General features: G+C 48.3%; 1 protein-coding gene across 1 annotated transcript; it reads right to left on the bottom strand.

Moving 5' to 3' along the window:
- Nucleotides 1–5,772: 5,772 nt before the first annotated feature.
- On the bottom strand, nt 5,773–17,116 carry LOC147360027 (uncharacterized). The gene is made up of 8 exons (XM_086331247.1): nt 16,909–17,116; nt 15,294–15,453; nt 14,631–14,706; nt 13,568–13,653; nt 12,537–12,675; nt 9,911–10,040; nt 9,146–9,252; nt 5,773–8,458 (listed from the first exon to the last, which is right to left on the bottom strand). Exons 1-8 carry the CDS (start codon nt 17,114–17,116, stop codon nt 7,790–7,792), a joined length of 1,575 nt encoding a protein of 524 aa, XP_086187373.1. The 3' UTR covers nt 5,773–7,789.
- Between the last annotated feature and the right edge of the window lie 2,757 nt (nt 17,117–19,873).

Below are 19,873 nucleotides of genomic sequence, written 5' to 3'. Positions count from 1 at the left end.
TGTCCAGAGTTATGCTGCCCAACGCGGCTACAATCCTCAGCCCAGCACCTGTAGCAGCCAACCAGGCAAAAAGAGAGGAAACCCTGCAGGCAGGGGGTGTGGTGTGTGCAAATGCCCAGGGGTGAGAGGTGGGACACAGACTCAGAAACTCAGGCGGAGGAAAGAAAGGGGGCTTCATCACATACCCAGGACTTTGGACTCAATTCTGAGGAGAAACGGAAACCACTGATGCTTTTAGGAAGAGGATCAGCTAGACCTGAGAGTCTCTCCAAGTGTGGTCCCCAGACCATCAGCACGAGAGCAACAGTGGGGATGAGGAGAAGGCAGTCAAAGCCGATTCCTAGGGAGGGATAAACTGGGAGGTTGGGGTTGAGGCATACACACTATTATGTATAAAATAGATAACTAATAAGGACCTACTGCATAGCACAAGGAACTCAATACTCTGTAATGATCTGTATGTGAAAAAATCTAAGAAAGAGTGCGTATATGTGTATGGATAACTCATTCATTTTACTGTACACCTGAAACTAACACAGCACTGTAAATCAACTATCAGCTCAGTTCAGTTCAGTCGCTCAGTCGTGTCCGACTCTTCACGACCCCATGAATCGCAGCACACCAGGCCTCCCTGTCCATCACCAACTCCCAGAGTTCACTCAGACTCACGTCCATCGAGTCAGTGATGCCATCCAGTCATCTCATCCTCTGTCGTCCCCTTCTCCTCTTGTCCCCAATCCCTCCCAGCGTCAGAGTCTTTTCCAATGAGTCAACTCTTCACATGAGGTGGCCAACGTACGGGAGTTTCAGCTTTAGCATCATTCCTTCCAAAAAAAATCCCAGGGCTGATCTCCTTCAGAATGGACTGGTTGGATCTCCTTGCAGTCCAAGGGACTCTCAGGAGCCTTCTCCAACACCACAGTTCAAAAGCATCAGTTCTTTGGTGCTTAGCTTTCTTCACAGTCCAACTCTCACATCCATACATGACCACTGCAAAAACCATAGACTTGACTAAATGGACCTTTGTTGGCAAAGTAATGTCTCTGCCTTTCAATATGCTATCTAGGTTGGTCATAACTTTTCTTCCAAGGAGTAAGCATCTTTTAATTTCATGGCTGCAGTCACCATCTGCAGTGATATTGGAGCCCCAAAAAATAAAGTCAGCCACTGTTTCCATTGTTTCCCCATCTATTTCCCATGAAGTGATGGGACCGGATGCCATGATCTTCGTTTTCTGAATGTTGAGCTTTAAGCCAACTTTTTCACTCTCCTCTTTCACTTTCATCAAGAGGCTTTTGAGTTCCTCTTCACTTTCTGCCACAAGGGTGGTGTCATCTGCATATCTGAAGTTATTGATATTTCTCCCGACAATCTTGATTCCAGCTTGTGCTTCTTCCAGCCCAGCGTTTCTCATGATGTACTCTGCATATAAGTTAAATAAGCAGGGTGACAATATACAGCCCTGATGTACTCCTTTTCCTATTTGGAACCAGTCTGTTGTTCCATGTCCAGTTCTAACTGTTGCTTCCTGACCTGCATATTGGTTTCTCAAGAGGCAGGTCAGGTGCTCTGGTATTCCCATCTCTTGAAGAATTTTCCACAGTTTATTGTAATCCACACAGTCAAAGGCTTTGGCATAGTCAATAAAGCAGAAATAGATGTTTTTCTGGAACTTTCTTGCTTTTTCGATGATCCAGCAGATGGATGTTGGCAATTTGATCTCTGGTTCCTCTGCCTTTTCTAAAACCAGCTTGAACATCAGGAAGTTCACGGTTCACATATTGCTGAAGCCTGGCTTGGAGAATTTTGAGCATTACTTTACTAGCATGTGAGATGAGTGCAATTGTGTGGTAGTTTGAGCATTCTTTGGCATTGCCTTTCTTTGGGATTGGAATGAACACTGACCTTTTCCAGTCCTGTGGCCACTGCTGAGTTTTCCACATTTGCTGGAATATTGAGTGCAGCACTTTCACAGCATCATCTTTCAGGATTTGAAAGAGCTCAACTGGAATTCCATCTCCTTCACTAGCTTTGTTCATAGTGAGGCTTTCTAAGGCCCACTTGACTTCACATTCCAGAATGTCTGGTTCTAGGTGAGTGATCACACCATCGTATTATCTTGGTCATGAAGATTTTTTTGTACAGTTCTTCTGTGTATTCTTGCCACCTCTTCTTAATATCTTCTGCTTGTGTTAGGTCCATACCATTTCTGTCCTTTATCGAGCCCATCTTTGCACAAAATGTTCCCTTCGTATCTCTAATTTTCTTGAAGAGATTTCTAGTCTTTCCCATCCTGTTTTTTTTCCTCTATTTCTTTGCATTGATCGCTGAGGAAGGCTTTCTTATCTCTTCTTGCTATTCTTTGGAACTCTACATTCAGATGCTTGTATCTTTCCTTTTCTCCTTTGCTTTTCGCTTCTCTTCTTTTCACAGCTATTTGTAAGGCCTCCTCAGACAGCCATTTTGCTTTTTTGCATTTCTTTTCTATGGGAATGGTCTTGATCCCTGTCTCCTGTACAATGTCATGAACCTCAGTCCATAGTTCATCAGGCACTCTATCCATCAGATCTAGGCCCTTAAATCTATTTCTCACTTCCACTGTATAATCATAAGGGATTTGATTTAGGTCATACCTGAATGGTCTAGTGGTTTTCCCTACTTTCTTCAATTTAAGTCTGAATTTGGCAATAAGAAGTTCATGATCTGAGCTACAGTCAGTTCCTGGTCTTGTTTTTGTTGACTGTATAGAGCTTCTCCATCTTTGGCTGCAAAGAATATAATCCATCTGATTTCAGTGTTGACCATCTGGTGATGTCCATGTGTAGAGTCTTCTCTTGTGTTGTTGGAAGAGAGTGCTTGCTATGACCAGTGCATTTTCTTGGCAAAACTCTATTAGTCTTTGCCCTGCTTCATTCCGTATTCCAAGAAGCTGAGGTTGAACAGTTCTATGAAGACCTACAAGACCTTTTAGAACTAACACCCAAAAAAGATGTCCTTTTCATTATAGGGGACTGGAATGCAAAAGTAGGAAGTCAAGAAACACCTGGAGTAATAGGCAAATTTGGCCTTGGAAATCAACTATACTCCAATAAAAATTATTTTTTAAAAAACTGCAAAGAAATGTTAACCACTCATGGATGCTTCAGGATGTAACAGGCAGTACAGTTTTAAATATACATGTTGGGGAAAGTACAGGAATTATGAATCAATGAAACTCCATTTTGTGTAAAATGGCACTTCAGTGCAACCATAATTAATAAATGCTCCTATGAGCCCCCCCCCAAAAAAAACGCCCCACAGACTCCTGGGGTCTAACATAGATGGCCTTTTCATTTTAACAGACCCTCCTCCGAGGTGATTCTGAGGCATACCCACTGTTCTAGTGAGTCCAGAGATGCTGGGTAACATTCTAGTTTAAAGGTCTGGGCTCAGCCAGACCTGGTTGCAAATCCCAGCTCTGCCACTCACTTGCTGTGTGACTTTAGGACACTTACTGAACCTCTCTGAGCCTCAGTTTCCCCTTCTCTAAAATGAAGACAATCTTGGTCTTTGTCTCTCAGGGTCCTTCTAAAGACCAAGTAAGATAATGTATATAAAGGGCTCAACACAGGTTGAAAACCTAGAACCTTCATAGTGCTCAAAATCACTGGTGGTTAGGGACTCACCATGGTGGTAATGTGAAAGAAGGGTTGGAAGGGAGCAGGCGTGGAGGTCCGTCTAGTCAAAGCTACAGTTTTCCAGTAGTCATGTGTGAATGTGAGAGCTGGACTATAAAGAAAGCTGAGCACCGAAGAATTGATGCTTCTGAACTGTGGTGCTGGAGAAGACTCTTGAGAGTCCCTTGGACAGCAAGGAGATCCAACCAGTCTATCCTAAAGGAATTCAGTCCTGAGTGTTCATTGGAAGGATTGGGGCTGAAGCTCCAATACTTTGGCCACCTGATGTGAAGAACTGACTCATTGGAAAAGACCCTGAACCTGGGAAAGACTGAAGGCAGGAGAAGGGGATGGCAGAGGATGAGATGGTTGGATGGCATCACTGGCTCAATGGACATGAGTTTGGGTAAACTCCAGGAGTTGGTAATGGACAGGGAGGCCTGGCATGTTGCTGTCCATGGGGTTGCAAAGAGTCAGACATGACTGAGCGATTGAAGCATGGAGGCAGGGAGACCAGTGAGGAGGCGGCCCTAGGATGCACTTGAGGTTGGAATGTGGAAATAGCATAGGCAGGGTTCTCCCTGCAGAGACCTTGCGGTGCCCCGACATCCTGCTAGGAGATGGGCTGGGCCGGGAGAGAGGTGGGGGAAGTGAACAGGAAGGAACAGCAGCTGCATCTGTAGTCCTGACACCTGTGTGAGCTACTTCAGGAACTTCATCCTCACCATAACCCTACGATGTGGGGATCACTTTATCCTGAGGGTTTCTCAGTCTCGGTACTATTGACATTATGTGTGTGTTAGTCTCTCAGTCGTATCCGACTCTTTGTGTTCCCATGGACTGTAGCCCGCCAGGCTTCTCTGTCCATGGGATTTCCCAGGCGAGAATACTGGAGCGGGTTGCCATTCTCTTCTCCAGGGATCTTCTCAACCCAGGGACCAAACACAGGTCTCCTGCCCTGTGGGTAGATTCTTTACCATCTGAGCCACGAGAAGCTCATGCCAGGTAATTCTTTGTTGTGTGGGGCCAGGCTGCACCGTGGGATATTCTAGCAGCATCCGTGGCTAGACGGCCGTAGTGCCCTTTGCCAGTGGTGACAACTGAAAATGTTTCCAGATTTTGCCAAATGTTCCCAGGGGACAGAATCACCCCAGTTAAGTCCCAGTGTGTTATCCTCATTGTGCAGGTAAAAGAGCCCCAGAGCCAAGCCGTCTTGCCCACAGTCATGCAGCTAAGAAGCAGCAGGATTCAAATTCAGGTCTGGCTCAGAGCTCCAATGTTAACCTCTGCTGTGAAGGTCAACTCTTTGCAGTGGCAGACCCAGGCTGTCTCCATGGGAGGGGCTTGGGGGTGAAAGGTTGTTGCTGAGCCACGAAAGACACCTCGTTAAGGCTATGGGGAGAACTTTAATTCCAATTGTCCTATGTCTCTTGAGTTAATTTGCGCAGATGTCTTTTGATAATGTCATTAGCTTTTTCAACCTTTCCTGAGGATTGGGGTCTCCAGGAACAGTGTAAGTGATATTCTATTCCTAGAGCTTTTGATACCCCCTGAGTTACAGCAGCTTTAAAGGCGGAGCCATTGTCACTCTGAAGGCTCCGTGGCAGCCCAAACCTGGGGATAATTTCATGGATTAAAATCTTTATAACCTCCTTAGCCTTTTCACTACAACAGGGAAAAGCCTCAATCCATCCAGTAAAAGTATCTACCCAAAGCTGTAAGCAAGAATACCCATTAGCTTTTGGCATATGAGTAAAATCACTTTCCCAGTCCTCTCCAGGATGCTTTCCACTTGGTTGTAATCCAGATTTTGCTAGCTTCTCAGCTTTGGGTTATTTTCCTGACAAACCTCGCATCTTTTGATGATGTTCTTTAAAGTTTTTGTTGCATTTTTACCTTCAAACGAATGAGAAGCCATCTGGTAAGTACTCTCTACACCTAAATGAAAACTCTGGTGTAAACCCTTAAGAATTTTCCATTGAGCATTCTCAGGAATTATTAACTGTCCATCCTCGGACCATAACCATCCATTATCAGTAATCTTTGCTCCTCTTTTCTCATATTGTTGTAGCCACGCGTTCCGGGAAACAAAACTCACTCAGAAGGACAATGCAGATAGTGGAGTGCAGTTTATTACACCAGCGGGCCCAAGGCAGAGTCTCCTCTTACTCAAGGACCTCAACCAAACTTACCCCAAGGTAAGTTTTTGTGAAAACCTTATATACCCTAAGTGTACGTGCCCAAACCCACCTCCCCAAATTCCCTGAAACTAGTCTAAAGAAAGGAAGAGAAAGATACAATCAAAGTTAACCCATGATTCATATGCCTTAAGCCTAGGTAGTTAACAGAGGACAATTATCAATAGGCCTGTGGTCATACCCCAATAAGCATAATAGAATTTATGATTCTGTTTGGTTACACAGATAATTAGGGTATTCTTTTAGGCAATGGAGAGTCTAGGTATGAGCCCTGGGGCTCTTCCATCCGGGGGGCCTGGTTTTCCAGTTGGTATGTCATTTTCATAGATACTGGGCATATAGCTCAAAGTCCACAGTCCGGCCCAAGATGGAGTCCTGCTTTCGAGATGGAGCCTGTTCTGTCCGTTTCCTCCTACATTCCCCCCTCTTGATGCTCTTAACTCATAGTATGAGCATCACTCATAGGGATATATTGCACCCTGGCTCTCTGACTGCCAATTTGGGAGAACAACACCAACCTCTGGGTTACAGAGTTCATAATACATTGTAAAATGCAGGATCCACAAAGCAGAACTATCAAGACAACTATAACAATGGTAAATATAGTTTTCCACTAATCACCCTTCACCCAAGATAGGACCGAAGTCCAAAAAGAAAGATCATCATCAGACATAGCTTTTACCTGACCTTTCATGTCACCTAGGGTGGCTGATATATTGCCAGATAAATCAGGAGTATATACACAGCATTCAACATTAATTATAGCACAGGTCCCTCCTTGTGCTGAAACTATGGTTATTCTCAAGATGATACCAGCAAGTCCTTGTAGCAGCAGTTGATTGTAGAGCTTCACCTCTTTTTCTTCTTTAAGATGATCTTGGTTTCACGGAGATCAGTGGGGTCCTTTTGTATAGTCCCCTTGGCGTCCTCTGGGTCGGCGTGGTATGCTCTCTTCACCCTCATGTGGAGGATCCAGGGAGTGACACCTGCAACTTTAACTGCCGTAGGAGTGGTTAGAACAACAGTATATGGACCCTTCCAACGTGGGGCCAAGGAGTCATGTTTCCAGTCCTTGACCCACACCTGATCCCCAGGCACAAATTCGTGAATATCTTCCCCAAGGGGGAACAGCACCCTTTCTTGTACAAACTTAGTTACCCGATTTACTACCTTACCCACTTCCATCTGCTGTGAAATCCCACCTCCCCTTACCTGAGGCAAATTTGTTGACACCTGTTTTATTATGGGAGGGGCCTCCCATACACAATTTCATATGGAGAATAGCCTTGGGACTGTGGGGTCATCCTGAGTCTGAGCAGAGCCATCGGAAGCAAGTCCACCCAGGAGCAGTCAGTCTCTGTGATCCACTTAGAGTCTCTAAGTGTCCGGTTGGTTCATTCCACCATCTCAGAAGAACTCTGGGCCTATATGCAGTGTGCAGTTTCTATTTGATATTTAAAGTTTTGCTCACTTGTTGTACTAAATCAGCTATGAAAGCCAGGCCATTGTCTGGTCCAGTGCTGGTAGGAAATCCAAATCTGGGAACTATTTCCCTAAGCAGGCACCGGGCTACTTCGGATGCTCTTTCAGTCCAGGTAGGAAAAGCTTCTACCCATCCCGAGAACGTACATACCGTGACCAGCAGGTAACGGTAGTGTCGGTGAGGTTTCATTTCAGTGAAGTCCACTCCAGGTGTTCAAAGGGCAGCGTGCCTTTCCGCTGAATCCCCGGAGGTTTTTGCCTGAATACCCGAGAGGCAGCGTTAACCTGTGAGCAGGCAGCATGGCCTAGGTTGGTCGCTGGTGTGTGTGGCTTACCAGAGTGTGTGCCAGCTCCTCCGGTACCAATAATTTGCCACTTGGCAATTCCCACCATCCCTTTTCAGTCTTGATGGCCCCTTCCGCTTTGGCTAACCTGACAGCCGTTGTCCTTGTTTTATGAGGCTAGTGCCATCAGTATATAGGACCCAATTAGGGTCTGGACCCTTGTGCCCTTCTTTAAAACAAACCCCAGATACCTTACCTCCTCCTTGCAGATCTGTGCCTTCTTCTTCGACACCCGGTAACCTGCTTCCATCAGCAGCTGGAGCAGTGCTTTTGTCCCTTCCCAGCATTTTTTCTTGGTCTCGGCAGCCAGCAGCTGGTCATCCACATATTGTAGGAGCCAACATCTATACTTTTCCGGGTGGAATGAGTCCAGGTCAGAAGCCAAGGCTTCCCCAAAGATGGTTGGGGAATTCTTAAACCCTTGTGGGGGAGTCCAGGTGAGCTGTTGTTTGGTGCCCCCGACTGGATCTTCCCATTCAAAGGCAAAGATGGGCTGTGACGCCGGGCGGAGGCGTATGCAGAAGACATCCTTGAGATCTAGGCAAGTACAAACTTTAGCCCTCAGCTGGAGGAGGCTAAGTAAAGTATAGGGGTTGGAACAGTGGGATGTAAAGTCACAGTAGCCTGGTTGACTCGCCTGAGATCCTGTATGGGCCTGTAGTCCTGTCCTTCTTCCTTTCTGACTGGCAGGATTGGCATGTTCCAAGCCTACTTGGCACTCTACCAGACTGCCCGCTTGTTTCAATCTATTGATGTGGGGTAGTATGCCGGCCCAGGCCTCTATTTAGCCAGCCTGGTTGAGGGATGGGGGCGGGGGAGGGTTGTCTTCTGCCCAGACTTCAGGGGATAATTGAGTTAGCTCTCTCTCATGCTCTTCCAGCCCACCTGGTTCTTCCTTCGGAGGCTCATGCAACCTCTACTCACCTTGTGGGGCTATTGAAAGAGAGCAAATAAGTCATAGTGTCCATCAGGAAGGTGGGCCTCTCCTCCGGGAAGAAAGTCACTCATGCTCCTAGGATGGACAGCAAGTCTCTTCCCAACAGGGGTACTGGGCACTCAAGAAGGTTTGGTCCCCACTTTTAAGAGTACCATGGGTTCTCGGGGACCTAATATCTCTGAGCCCTGGCAGCCCTATTTAATTTCCAAGTCAGCAAGCCCCACAGTTGCAGGAGCTTCCTTCTCCTTCCTTGCCTTGGGGCATTCATTCTTCCAGTGGCCAAAAGCGCAGGCACCGGGCACACTGGTTTGGCTGTAATGGGGCCCGGGGCCTCCGCTGGGACGGGTTGAAGGACTGTCCTGTCCCTGGGGCAGATGAGGTTTTCCGGAGGGCCCGAGATAGACTTTCCCAAGCAGCAGCTAGCATTGCAAATCTCTTGTCTATTCTCTTTCATTCCCTCCAGCTCTCCGGCAGAGTGCAGGCTCTGCTTAATTCCAACGTCTCCCTCCCCTTCCTGTCAGTACTCACCGGGAGAGGTGGTTCAGCTGGAGCTGGATCCTGGAAGTGCTGGCCAGAGTCTTCTGTCACCGGGATTGGAGCCTGCCGAGGTGGCAGCTCTACGAACTCGGGGAGAGCTGGTGGAGGAGCAGCGGCTGCTGCAGGACTTCACCTGGCCCTGGATCGGGCATTAAGGTGGCCTCTGGTCCTGATGGAGCACTGGGCGGCGGGCATGTCATTATCCAGTATGCGGGAGGGGTCAGGTTGTCCCCGTCCAAATCCTGTAGAATTTCCTTTTTTATCATCAGTCAATTTTTGTGCCATTAATATTTTTCCCTTTCCCTTCTGGATACAGAACCTTATCCAAGTAGGAGGGTCTTGAGCTAACCCTAGCCATGAGTCAATATACGGATATTGATCCGGGTGTCCTGGCTCTCTTGTGACTACTGTATAGACTGCTTCCACTATTTTTAAGTTCGTGGTGTTCCCTGGCGGCCATCCTACTCCCACAGGGGGCCATTCGACCTCACAGAGTATGTGGAGGCAGTTAGGCTTCATCTTCATCTCATAGTCTCCTCCTAATCCCTTCTTTAAATTTTTAATCATGCACTCCAATACAGTTGCCTTAGATTCACTTCCCTCCATCTTGTTTACCTTCTCGGACCTTCTTCTACTTTTCCTTTTTGTTCTGTCTACAAAGTTCTCGGTACCCTATGTACTTCTGATATTTCCATTCAATGAAACACTTAAATTGCCATTCTGCCTCCTTCCTAACTGGAGTGAGAAGAGCCTTACCTGCCAGATCCCAGAGGGAGAAGGGGGATCGGCGTGTCTTCACCTGCCGGTCAGCACGGCCGAACCAGAACACCACATGGTCCAAGACTGTTTCTCCCTTAACTTTCAAAGTCCGTTCTGCTTTGGTGGACTTGATCAGGTGCGGATGAAAACACAGATGGGTTAAATATCCCACATCCTAGGCCATCTCTGAAAAAGCCAATTCATACTCACTTATGTATTTCCTTCCTTCTAGCCTGACAGTTCCGATGGGGTCAAGAATTTCACAGCAGATGGGACACCTCCTGGGGGAGGGCAGAATATGAGCACACAAGGACCAGGTTTCTTCTCCTAAAAATCCCCTGGCAATTGCTTGGTGATAATCTTCCCCAAGACGGAGTGGACACCACTTCCTAAATGACCTTCACAAATCTCCTTCCTAAGCCCTAAGGCCTCGTCGACCTGTGTACCAAGCAACTGCCGCCTGCCTATTCCAGGCTCCTGTGGGTCCCTGCTCCCTCTAGTCCCTCCCAGGGGGGTGATCAGGCCCCCTCTTCCACCCTGCCCGCTGGGCTCCTCCCCACCTGAGCGCTCAGTTCCCTTGCTGCCATTCACTACCTGCCAAAGCGAAGAAACCGGGCGTTGAAAGGCTGAATTTTTCAAGAAGGGCAAGTCGCCTTCCCCACTCTAGGAGATTCAAGCCACAAGGCCTCGGGGTGGCCTCAGATGAGACCTGTCTCCTCAAAGTGAGGAGTTTCCCAGCCAATGCACCAAATGTTATAGCCACGCGTTCCGGGAAACTAACTCACTCAGAACGACAATGCAGATAGTGGAGTGCAGTTTATTACACCAGCAGGCCCAAGGCACGGTGGACCCCGACCAGCATTTGTGAAAATCTTTTATACCCCATGTGTACGTGTCCAAACCCACCACCCCAAATGCCTTGAGACTTACATAAACAAAGGAAGGGTAAATACAATCACAATAACCCATCATTCATGTCTTATGTGTTCAGACAGTTAACAATCAATAAGCTCGCGGTTACATTCCAAGCAGTTAATAATCGATAAGCCTGTGGTTACATTCCAATAGATACAGAAAAGATTTATGACCTGTCCGGAGGCGGGGTGATTAGAGTATGTTTTCTCTTAGGCGATGAGTAACCTGGATGTGATCTTCAAGATTCCCCTGTCCAGAGGATGTTATCCTTCTGTTGTAGTTTCCATAGGCACTAAGCACAGAGTCCAGAGTCCACTGGAGAGGTGGCCGGGCACGATCAGCACGAACAGGCCTGAGATGGGGTCCAGGCCCTGTGAATTCCTTCTTCATTCCCCACTCTTGATGCTCTTAGTTTCCGTAACGAGCATCATTCATTTAGAGGTAGATTGTATGTTAGTCCTATGGGCAACCACATGAGAGAACGCTACCAACCTCTGGGTTACAAAATTCACAAGGCATTGTAACAAGCAGGGCCCACAAACCAGTATGATTAAGAATACTATAACAACATTTACAATGGTTTTCCACCAGTCTCCCTTTACCCAGGACAGGATCGAAGTCCAAAAAGGAATATTTTCACCAGACATGGCTTTCACTTGATTTTGCATATCCTCCAAGGCAGCAGACACATTTCCAGACAGGTCAGGGATGTATACACAACATTCGACTTTAATTATGGCACAAGTTCCCCCCTGGGCTGCTGTGAGTATGTCTAATGCCATCCTATTTTGCATTACTGCCTTCCTCATCTGAGACTGTTCTTCGTTCAAAGCTTCAATGGCTTTTTTACTGTCTAAGAGGGCCTGTTTAGTGAAATTATTTAAGGCCTCTACCCTAACCATGATATCCGCTGTCCCTATAGAGGGTACAAAGGAGCCAGCAAGATAGTCATACCATTGGAACGTGGATCGTGTCCATCTTGCATGCAGATAGGGCAGGTTTGCTGGAGGATGGTGTAGGCTAGGCTTAATTCTGCCAGGGGCGAAAACAAATCCTAGTGTGCAACGCCCTACCCAGCCCACTGGTAACCATGGCCATAAGTTAGGCCCACAGAGCCACTTGGTCCCGTTGGGGGCTACCCAGCAGATATTGGGATTATGTTTCCAGTTGGAACCGGGCCACTCAACAGACCGATTAGGGTGACAGGTTACTTCCAAGATTTCTTGACATTGTTCAGCGGACAAATAACCCATATGTTTTAGTTCTTTGGGGTCTGGGGGGTGGTCTCCAAACCCAACTTTGTGTTCTTTTTGTTCTCAGCAAATTGTAGCAGGAGCAATCAACTGTCCTTTCTCAGGAGTCATCCAGAAATGTTCATCCCAGACCTGGTAGTATTGCTCAAGGTACTGGGAACCCTGTCCCCCTTTTGTAAGGGTGCCATTCACCTTTTTAATTTTCAGATATGACGTATAAGCCCTTGTTACCCACGTTAAGACTAGTGTTCATATGAAATGTAACGCTATGTCCCAGGTGATTTGATGCCTCTTTGTTACAGCAGGAGACCAAAGAAGGATCATGATTGCTGAGAGAAACGAAAGTTCCTTTCTGTTGTTCCAAGAAGGAGCACAGTGGTAGAAAGTCTCCATCATGAAGTGGACTTTCACCAGGGGAGTCCGTCCATTACTGACAGGGGCATAGCCCCACATACCCAACAATTGGAGGAGTTGTGGAAGTTCACGTAAGAATGTGCCCATGAGATGAAGATGTTGCCCTGTACCAGGACAGTGGTCAGGTTCAGAATTGCGTTGGTGAAGCCGAGTAGCAGGAGTCGCTTACCCAGCTCCATCCTATAGAGGGCTCGTCCGGGACCTCCTTTTCTTCTTCCTCTTCAGAATGATCTTGGTTTCCCGTGGGTCAGTAGGGTCCTTCTGGGTAGTCCACTCGGTGTCTTCCAGGTCAGCGTTGTATGCCTTCTTCGCTCTGGTGTGATGGACCCAAGAGGCAATGCCTGCAACTTTAATTGTGGCAGGGGTGGTTAAAACAAGAGTATAAGGACCTTTCCACTGGGGGCTAGTGGGTCATGTTTCCAATCTTTCACCCATACCTGGTCCCCTGGTATAAACTCACGCATTTGCTCCCCCAGGGGGACGGTATTCTTTCTCGCACAAACTTAGTTACTTGATTAATTACCTTACCTAGTTGTTCCGTCTGCTGTGATATCCCATCTCCTCTTACCTGAAGTACATCAGTTGTTACCTGTCTTATTATGGGAGGAGGCCTCCCATATACAATTTCATAGGGAGAGTAGCCATGGGACCGTGCGGTCATCCTGAGTTTGAGCAAGGCCATGGGAAGTACATCTACACAGGAACAGTCAGTTTCTATAATCCATTTAGAAAGTGTCTCCTTTAGTGTCCGGTTAGTTCGTTCTACCATTCCGGAATTCTGAGGCCACTAGGCAGTGTGTAACGTCCATTTATCTTCATGGCTTTACTTACTTGTTGTATCAGAGCTGATATGAAGGCTGGGCCGTTATCTGATCCTGTGCTGGTGGGGAATCCAAATCGAGGAACTATTTCCCTAAGGAGGCTCCGAGCCACTTCTGATGCTCTTTCAGTTCAGGTGGGAAGGCCACCACCCATCCCGAGAATGTACATACCAAGACCAACAGGTAACGAAAATGGCAATATGGTTTCATCTCAGTGAAGTCCACTTCCAGGTGTTCAAAAGGAAGGGTACCTTTTAATTGGATGCCTGGGGGGTTTGGCCTGCAGCCTGGACCGGTGATAATCTGAGAGCAGGTGTTGCAACTTGGGGATTCCGTTCTACAGAGAGGGGAGGCCAGGAACCAGAAAATACCTTCGGATCAATACCTCCAAATTGTCATGTCCTAGATAAGTTGTACGATGGGCTTGGCTCACCAGAGAGGGGGCCATCTCCTCGGACACTAGTAGATCACCACCTGGTAGCTCCTGCCATCCTTTGTCTGTTTTGGTGGCTCCCTCCGCTTCAGCTAGTTGGGTTTGAGCCTCAGTGTATGTCAGGGAGTCTAGGGCCAGCTCGGGTAGCTCAGCTAGGACAAATGTTCTCATGGGGATTTCCCTGCATTCATTTCTGTCCTCGGCTGCCCGTCTGGGGGTCGCGGCAGCCAGCCTATTTCCTTGAGCCTGTGGGGTGTCTTCCTTCTGATGCCCACGGCAGTGCATGACTGCTACCTCCGTGGGGCTCCAGACAGCATCTAGCAGAGTCAGAATCTCCTCCTTACTCTTAATGTCCTTTCCATTGGCTGTTAGAAGGCCTCCCTCCCAGTATAGCACCCCATGTCCATGGAGCATAGCAAAAGCATACCAGGAATCGGTGTAGACGTTCACTCTCTTACCCTTTGACAATTGCAGTGCCCGGACTAAGGCCCATAACTCTGTTCGCTGGGCTGACCAGTGCTGTGGTAAGGAGCTGGCCTCAATAACAGTCCTCTCTGTGACTACAGTATAGCCTGGCAGTTGCTGTCCTAGCTTTACCAGGCTGGTGCCATCAGTGTACAGAGTCCAGTCAGGATTTGAAATTGGCCTGTCTCGGAGGTCTGGGCCCCTAGCATAGACCTCCTCTAAGACTTCTTGTAATCGTGGGTAGGTCCACCTTCTCCCATTGGGAGAAGCGTTGCTAGGTTTAAACCCTGGCAAGGCTCGATATGGACATTGGGGTTTTCGCATAGCAGTCCCTGGTATTGAATAATTCGCGGGTTTGACAGCCATTTTTGGGGGTCTCCTCAAAGGAGGGTGTTGACTTCATGTGGGAACTTTACGATCAGGTCCTGGCCGAAAGTCAGCTTTGCAGCTTCACGTACTAGTAAGGCGACCATGGCCACTGCCCGAAGACAGCTAGGCCACCCGGTGGCAACGTTATCAAGTCACTTTGAAAGGTAAGCTATTGGCCTGTCCCATGTTCCCAAGGTCTGAGTCAAAACCCCCATGGCTGTTCATCTTTCCCAGTCACATACAAGGTGAACGGTTTGGGGAGGTCTGGCAATCCCAAGGCACAGGCAGAGGTGAATGCTAGTCTTAGCTCCTCAAAGGCTTTCTGCTGTTTCTCAGTCCAGTTTATTGGATTTTCTTCAGGCCCTGTCAGGAGCTCAAATAGGGGCTGGGCTATTTGAGAATACCTTGGAATCCAAATCCTGCAGAATCCAGTGGCCCCTAGGACCTCCCTGACTTGCCGGTGAGTCTTAGGCGTGGGGGGCCTCAGAATTACTTCTTTTCTAGATTGGTCTAGCAACCTTGTGCCTCCCCTTAAGACAAACCCCAAATACCTTACCTCCTCCTTGCAGATTTGTGCCTTTTTCCTCGACACTCAGGATCCTGCCTCTGCCCCCAAGTGGAGGAGCACTGGGGTCCCTTCACAGCATTCTACCCAGGTCTCAGCAGCTAGCAACACGTCGTCCACATATTGCAGGAGCCAACATCCATACCTTTCAGGCTGGAAAGGCTCCAGGTCTGAGGCCAAGGCTTCTCCAAAGATGTTTGGTGTGTTTTTGAATCCTTGCGAGAGGTGTGTCCAAGTGAGCTGCTGCTTATTGCCTCCGATTGGGTCTTCCCATTCAAAGGCAAAAATGGGTTGTGACGCAGGTGCTAGGCGTATACGGGAAAAGGCATCTGTGAGGTCCAAGCAAGTATAGATCCTTGTCTTAGGTGGGAGGAGGCTAAGTAAGGTATAGGGCTTTGGGACAGACAGGTGCAGAGTTACAGTGGCCTGACTGACCAATCTGAGGTCCTGTACGGGCCTATAGTCTTGTCCTCCTTCCTTCTTTACCGGTAAGATTGGTGTGTTCCAGGCTGTTTGACATTCCACCAGGATGCCTGCCTGTTTTAGCCTGCTGATGTGAGGCAGAATCCCGATTCGGGCTCCTTTGGGTATTGGGTATTGATGCTTTCTGACCAGGGTGGCGCAAGCTTTGAGTTCTATTATTACAGGGGCTTGGTGTCTAGCTAGCCCAGGGTGGTTATCTTCACCCCAGACCTCAGGGAACAGCTGAGTTAGCCTTCTCTTCAACTCTGTCGCCTGGCCTTGTTTATCTCCAGGGGGCTCACGTAGCCTCCATTTGTCTTGAGGGGGCACAGAGAGGGAGAGTAAGTAGGTTGGTGTGCCCACCCGAAAAGTGGGCCTCTCTTCAGGAGAGAAAGTCACCTGTGCTCCCAGTTTGGAGAGTCTCTCCCCGGCAGGGGCAGTGGGCACTCAGGGATATAGAGGAACTCATGAATCACTTGGTGACCCCCCCGATGTTTCCTGGGCTGGCAAAGCGACTTAACCATTTCTTCTCCCGAAACCCAGTTACGGCGGCGGTCCTTTTAGACAGTGGCGCCACGGCTTTAGTTACCACGGACAATTCTGCCCGGTGTCCACCATAAGGTCAATGTCTTGGTTCCCAACTTTTAAAGTTACCATGGGCTCTCAGGGACCTGAAGTCTTCGAGCCCCGGCATCCCTATTCAGTCTCTATGTTAGTGAGTTCTGCAACCGGGAGGGATTTATTCTCCCTTCTTCCTGCTGGGCACTCATTCTTCCAATGACCGAACCCACGGCATCAGGTGCATTGATTTGGCTGTAATGAAGCCAGTGGCCTCCATTGGGACCAGTTGGAGGGCTGTCTTGACCTCAAAGCTGGGGGGATTTCTTTGCTTGGGCAGTGGAAAAGTCTTCGGAAGACTTTCCAAGCGCAGCAGCCAACGTTGCAAACCTCTCGTCTGTTCTCCTCTGCTTGTCTTTATACCTTTTCTCGTATTTCTTTTCTATTTCCGTGTCCCTATTCTGAAACACCTTATCTGCTATTTCAATCAGCCGAGAACTAGACATGGATAGAACTCCCTCGGGCTTTTGAAGCGTTTGTTTTTTGTCAGGACATGCTTGCGAGATAAATGCTGAATTGATAACAATCTGGGAGCCCGTAGCTTCTGGACCTATGGGTGTATAGAGTCTGTAGGCCTCACAAAGTCTCTCGTAAAATTCGGAAGGTGACTAGTTTCCCTTCTGAACTATTCGGGCCGGTTTAGACATGTCCATCAGCCTCCAGTCTCCCCTTTTAAGTCCTTGTGTAATCATCGTACGGTCTGTCTAATTGGATTTTTCCTTCCTCTGTATTGAAATCCCAAATAGGTCTGTCAGTGGGGAAGCCTTGCTCTATCCACCTCTGTGGGTTAGCAGTGCCCTCAGGAACCATCTCCTGTAGCCATTTCCTTGCCTCAGTGTTGATCCTATATCTCTCTTCTGTACTGAAGACAGATGCTAGTAATTGCATTATATCGTCCCAGGTTGGTCAATGAGTGAGGAAAATAGTCTCCATTAGTCTAGTCACGCCCTGGGGTTCCACCGAGTAAGAGGAGGTGTGCTTTTGCCAGTTCAGTGTATCGTTGATGAAAAGGGCTGATAGTAACAGGTTACAGGGGCTTGTGATAGTTGCATCCTGCCCTGTCACTGGGGGTTGCTGAGCTTCTCTGAGGGGCATCTGCAAGGGCATTTTTTCCTCTGGCTCTTTGGCAGAGCGGAGCCTTTGTTTAATCCCAGTGGTTCCTCCCCCTTGTCCGGGAGTACTTACCGGGAGTGGAGGGTAGAGTCTAGGGAACGTAGGGGCAGCATCTGGGCTTGTAGAGTCCGGTGGGCTCATTGTCCCTCCAGCTGAGGCTGGAGCCTGCCGGGGTGGGGGCGGGGGTGGGTTTTGGGACTGTTGAGGAGTCTGGGAGGCTTACCGGTCTGGGGCTGGTCCCTCCGGATGGGCCTCTGGTGGCCGTGGTGCTACTAGCTGGCGGAACCATCATCCAGTACGAGGTGGGGGAAGCTCATCTCCTGCAGGGTCCTGTAAAATTTCCTCCTCATCCTTGCTTACCTTTTAGGCCATCAAGACTTTTCCTTCCCTGCCATGAGCATAAAAACGGGCCCATTTGGAGGGGGTCTTAGGCTATTCCCAGCCAAGAGTCTATGTACGGGAACTGGTTGGGGTGTCCGAGCTTTCCCATAACTATAGCATAAACTGCTTTTATGACATTTAAGTCCATAGTTCCCTCTGGTGGCCTGCCAACGCCCACTGAAGGCCATTCAACTTCACAAAGGGTACAGAGCCGACCGGGTGTCATTTTCCTCCCATCGTCTCCATCGAATCCTTTCTTAAAATTCTGCGTCCTATTCTCCAATACAGTGGCCTTAGATCCGCTTCCTCCCATTTTCTTACCTCTAGATTCCCACGTCCCAGGGCTTTCCCCAGAAGCCAATCTACCTTTTCACTGGCAGGGGAGATGATGGGTCACGCAGCAGATGGGTACCCCCTGGGGAGGGCAGAATATGAGCGGCAGAAATCAAGCCTCTTTCTATAAGCCTGTGGCGACAGCTCAGCACATTCCCTAAGACGGCGTGGACACACCTCCTAACTGGCTGTCTTAAACCTAAAGTTCCCTTTCTTTATCCCTGGCACAGCTGTCGACCTGAGTGCCGAGCAGCTATTGTCGCCAACCGAAACCAGTTTCCTATGCGTCTCCCTTCTGGTCCCTCCCAGGGGGGTGATCAGGCCCCCTCTTCCACCCTGCCGGCTGGGCTCCTCCCCACCTGAGCGCTCAGTTCTCTTGCTGCCATTCACTACCTGCCAAAGTGAAGAAACTGGGCGATGAAAGGCCGAATTCTTCAAGAGGGGTCAGGCGCCTTCCCCCCTCTAGGACATTCAAGCCACAAGGCCTCAGGGTGGCCTCAGATGAGACCTGTCTCCTCAAAGTGAGGAGTTTCCCGGCCAATGCACCAAATGTTGTAGCCACACGTTCCGGGAAACTAACTCACTCAGAACGACAATGCAGATAGTGGAGTGCAGTTTATTACACCAGCAGGCCCAAGGCACGGTGGACCCCGACCAGCATTTGTGAAAATCTTTTATACCCCATGTGTACATGTCGAAACCCACCACCCCAAATGCCTTGAGACTTACATAAACAAAGGAAGGGTAAATACAATCACAATAACCCATCATTCATGTCTTATGTGTTCAGACAGTTAATAATCAATAAGCTCGCGGTTACATTCCAAGCAGTTAATAATCGATAAGCCTGTGGTTACATTCCGATAGATACAGAAAAGATTTATGACCTGTCCGGAGGCGGGGGTGATTAGAGTATGTTTTCTCTTAGGCGATGAGTAACCTGGATGTGATCTTCAAGATTCCCCTGTCCAGAGGATGTTATCCTTCTGTTGTAGTTTCCATAGGCACTAAGCACAGAGTCCAGAGTCCACTGGAGAGGTGGCCGGGCACGATCAGCACGAACAGGCCTGAGATGGGGTCCAGGCCCTGTGAATTCCTTCTTCATTCCCCACTCTTGATGCTCTTAGTTTCCGTAACGAGCATCATTCATTTAGAGGTAGATTGTACGTTAGTCCTATGGGCAACCACATGAGAGAACGCTACCAACCTCTGGGTTACAAAATTCACAAGGCATTGTAACAAGCAGGGCCCACAAACCAGTATGATTAAGAATACTATAACAACATTTACAATGGTTTTCCACCAGTCTCCCTTTACCCAGGACAGGATCGAAGTCCAAAAAGGAATATTTTCACCAGACATGGCTTTCACTTGTTTTTGCATATCCTCCATGGCAGCAGATACATTTCCAGACAGGTCAGGGATGTATACACAACATTCGACTTTAATTATGGCACAAGTTCCCCCCTGGGCTGCTGTGAGTATGTCTAATGCCATCCTATTTTGCATTACTGCCTTCCTCATCTGAGACTGTTCTTCGTTCAAAGCTTCAATGGCTTTTTTACTGTCTAAGAGGGCCTGTTTAGTGAAATTATTTAAGGCCTCTACCTTAACCATGATATCTGCTGTCCCTATAGAGGGTACAAAGAAGCCAGCAAGATAGTCATACCATTGGAACGTGGATCGTGTCCATCTTGCATGCAGATAGGGCAGGTTTGCTGGAGGATGGTGTAGGCTAGGCTTAATTCTGCCAGGGGCGAAAACAAACCCTAGTGTGCAACGCCCTACCCAGCCCACTGGTAACCATGGCCATAAGTT

Source organism: Bos grunniens, chromosome 13 (assembly GCF_055505025.1).
Source record: "Bos grunniens cultivar Pamir isolate PY7600 chromosome 13, Bosgru_T2T1.0, whole genome shotgun sequence".
In the NCBI taxonomy this organism is placed as follows: domain Eukaryota; kingdom Metazoa; phylum Chordata; class Mammalia; order Artiodactyla; family Bovidae; genus Bos; species Bos grunniens.
This window is presented reverse-complemented; position numbering and strand designations above follow the sequence as displayed.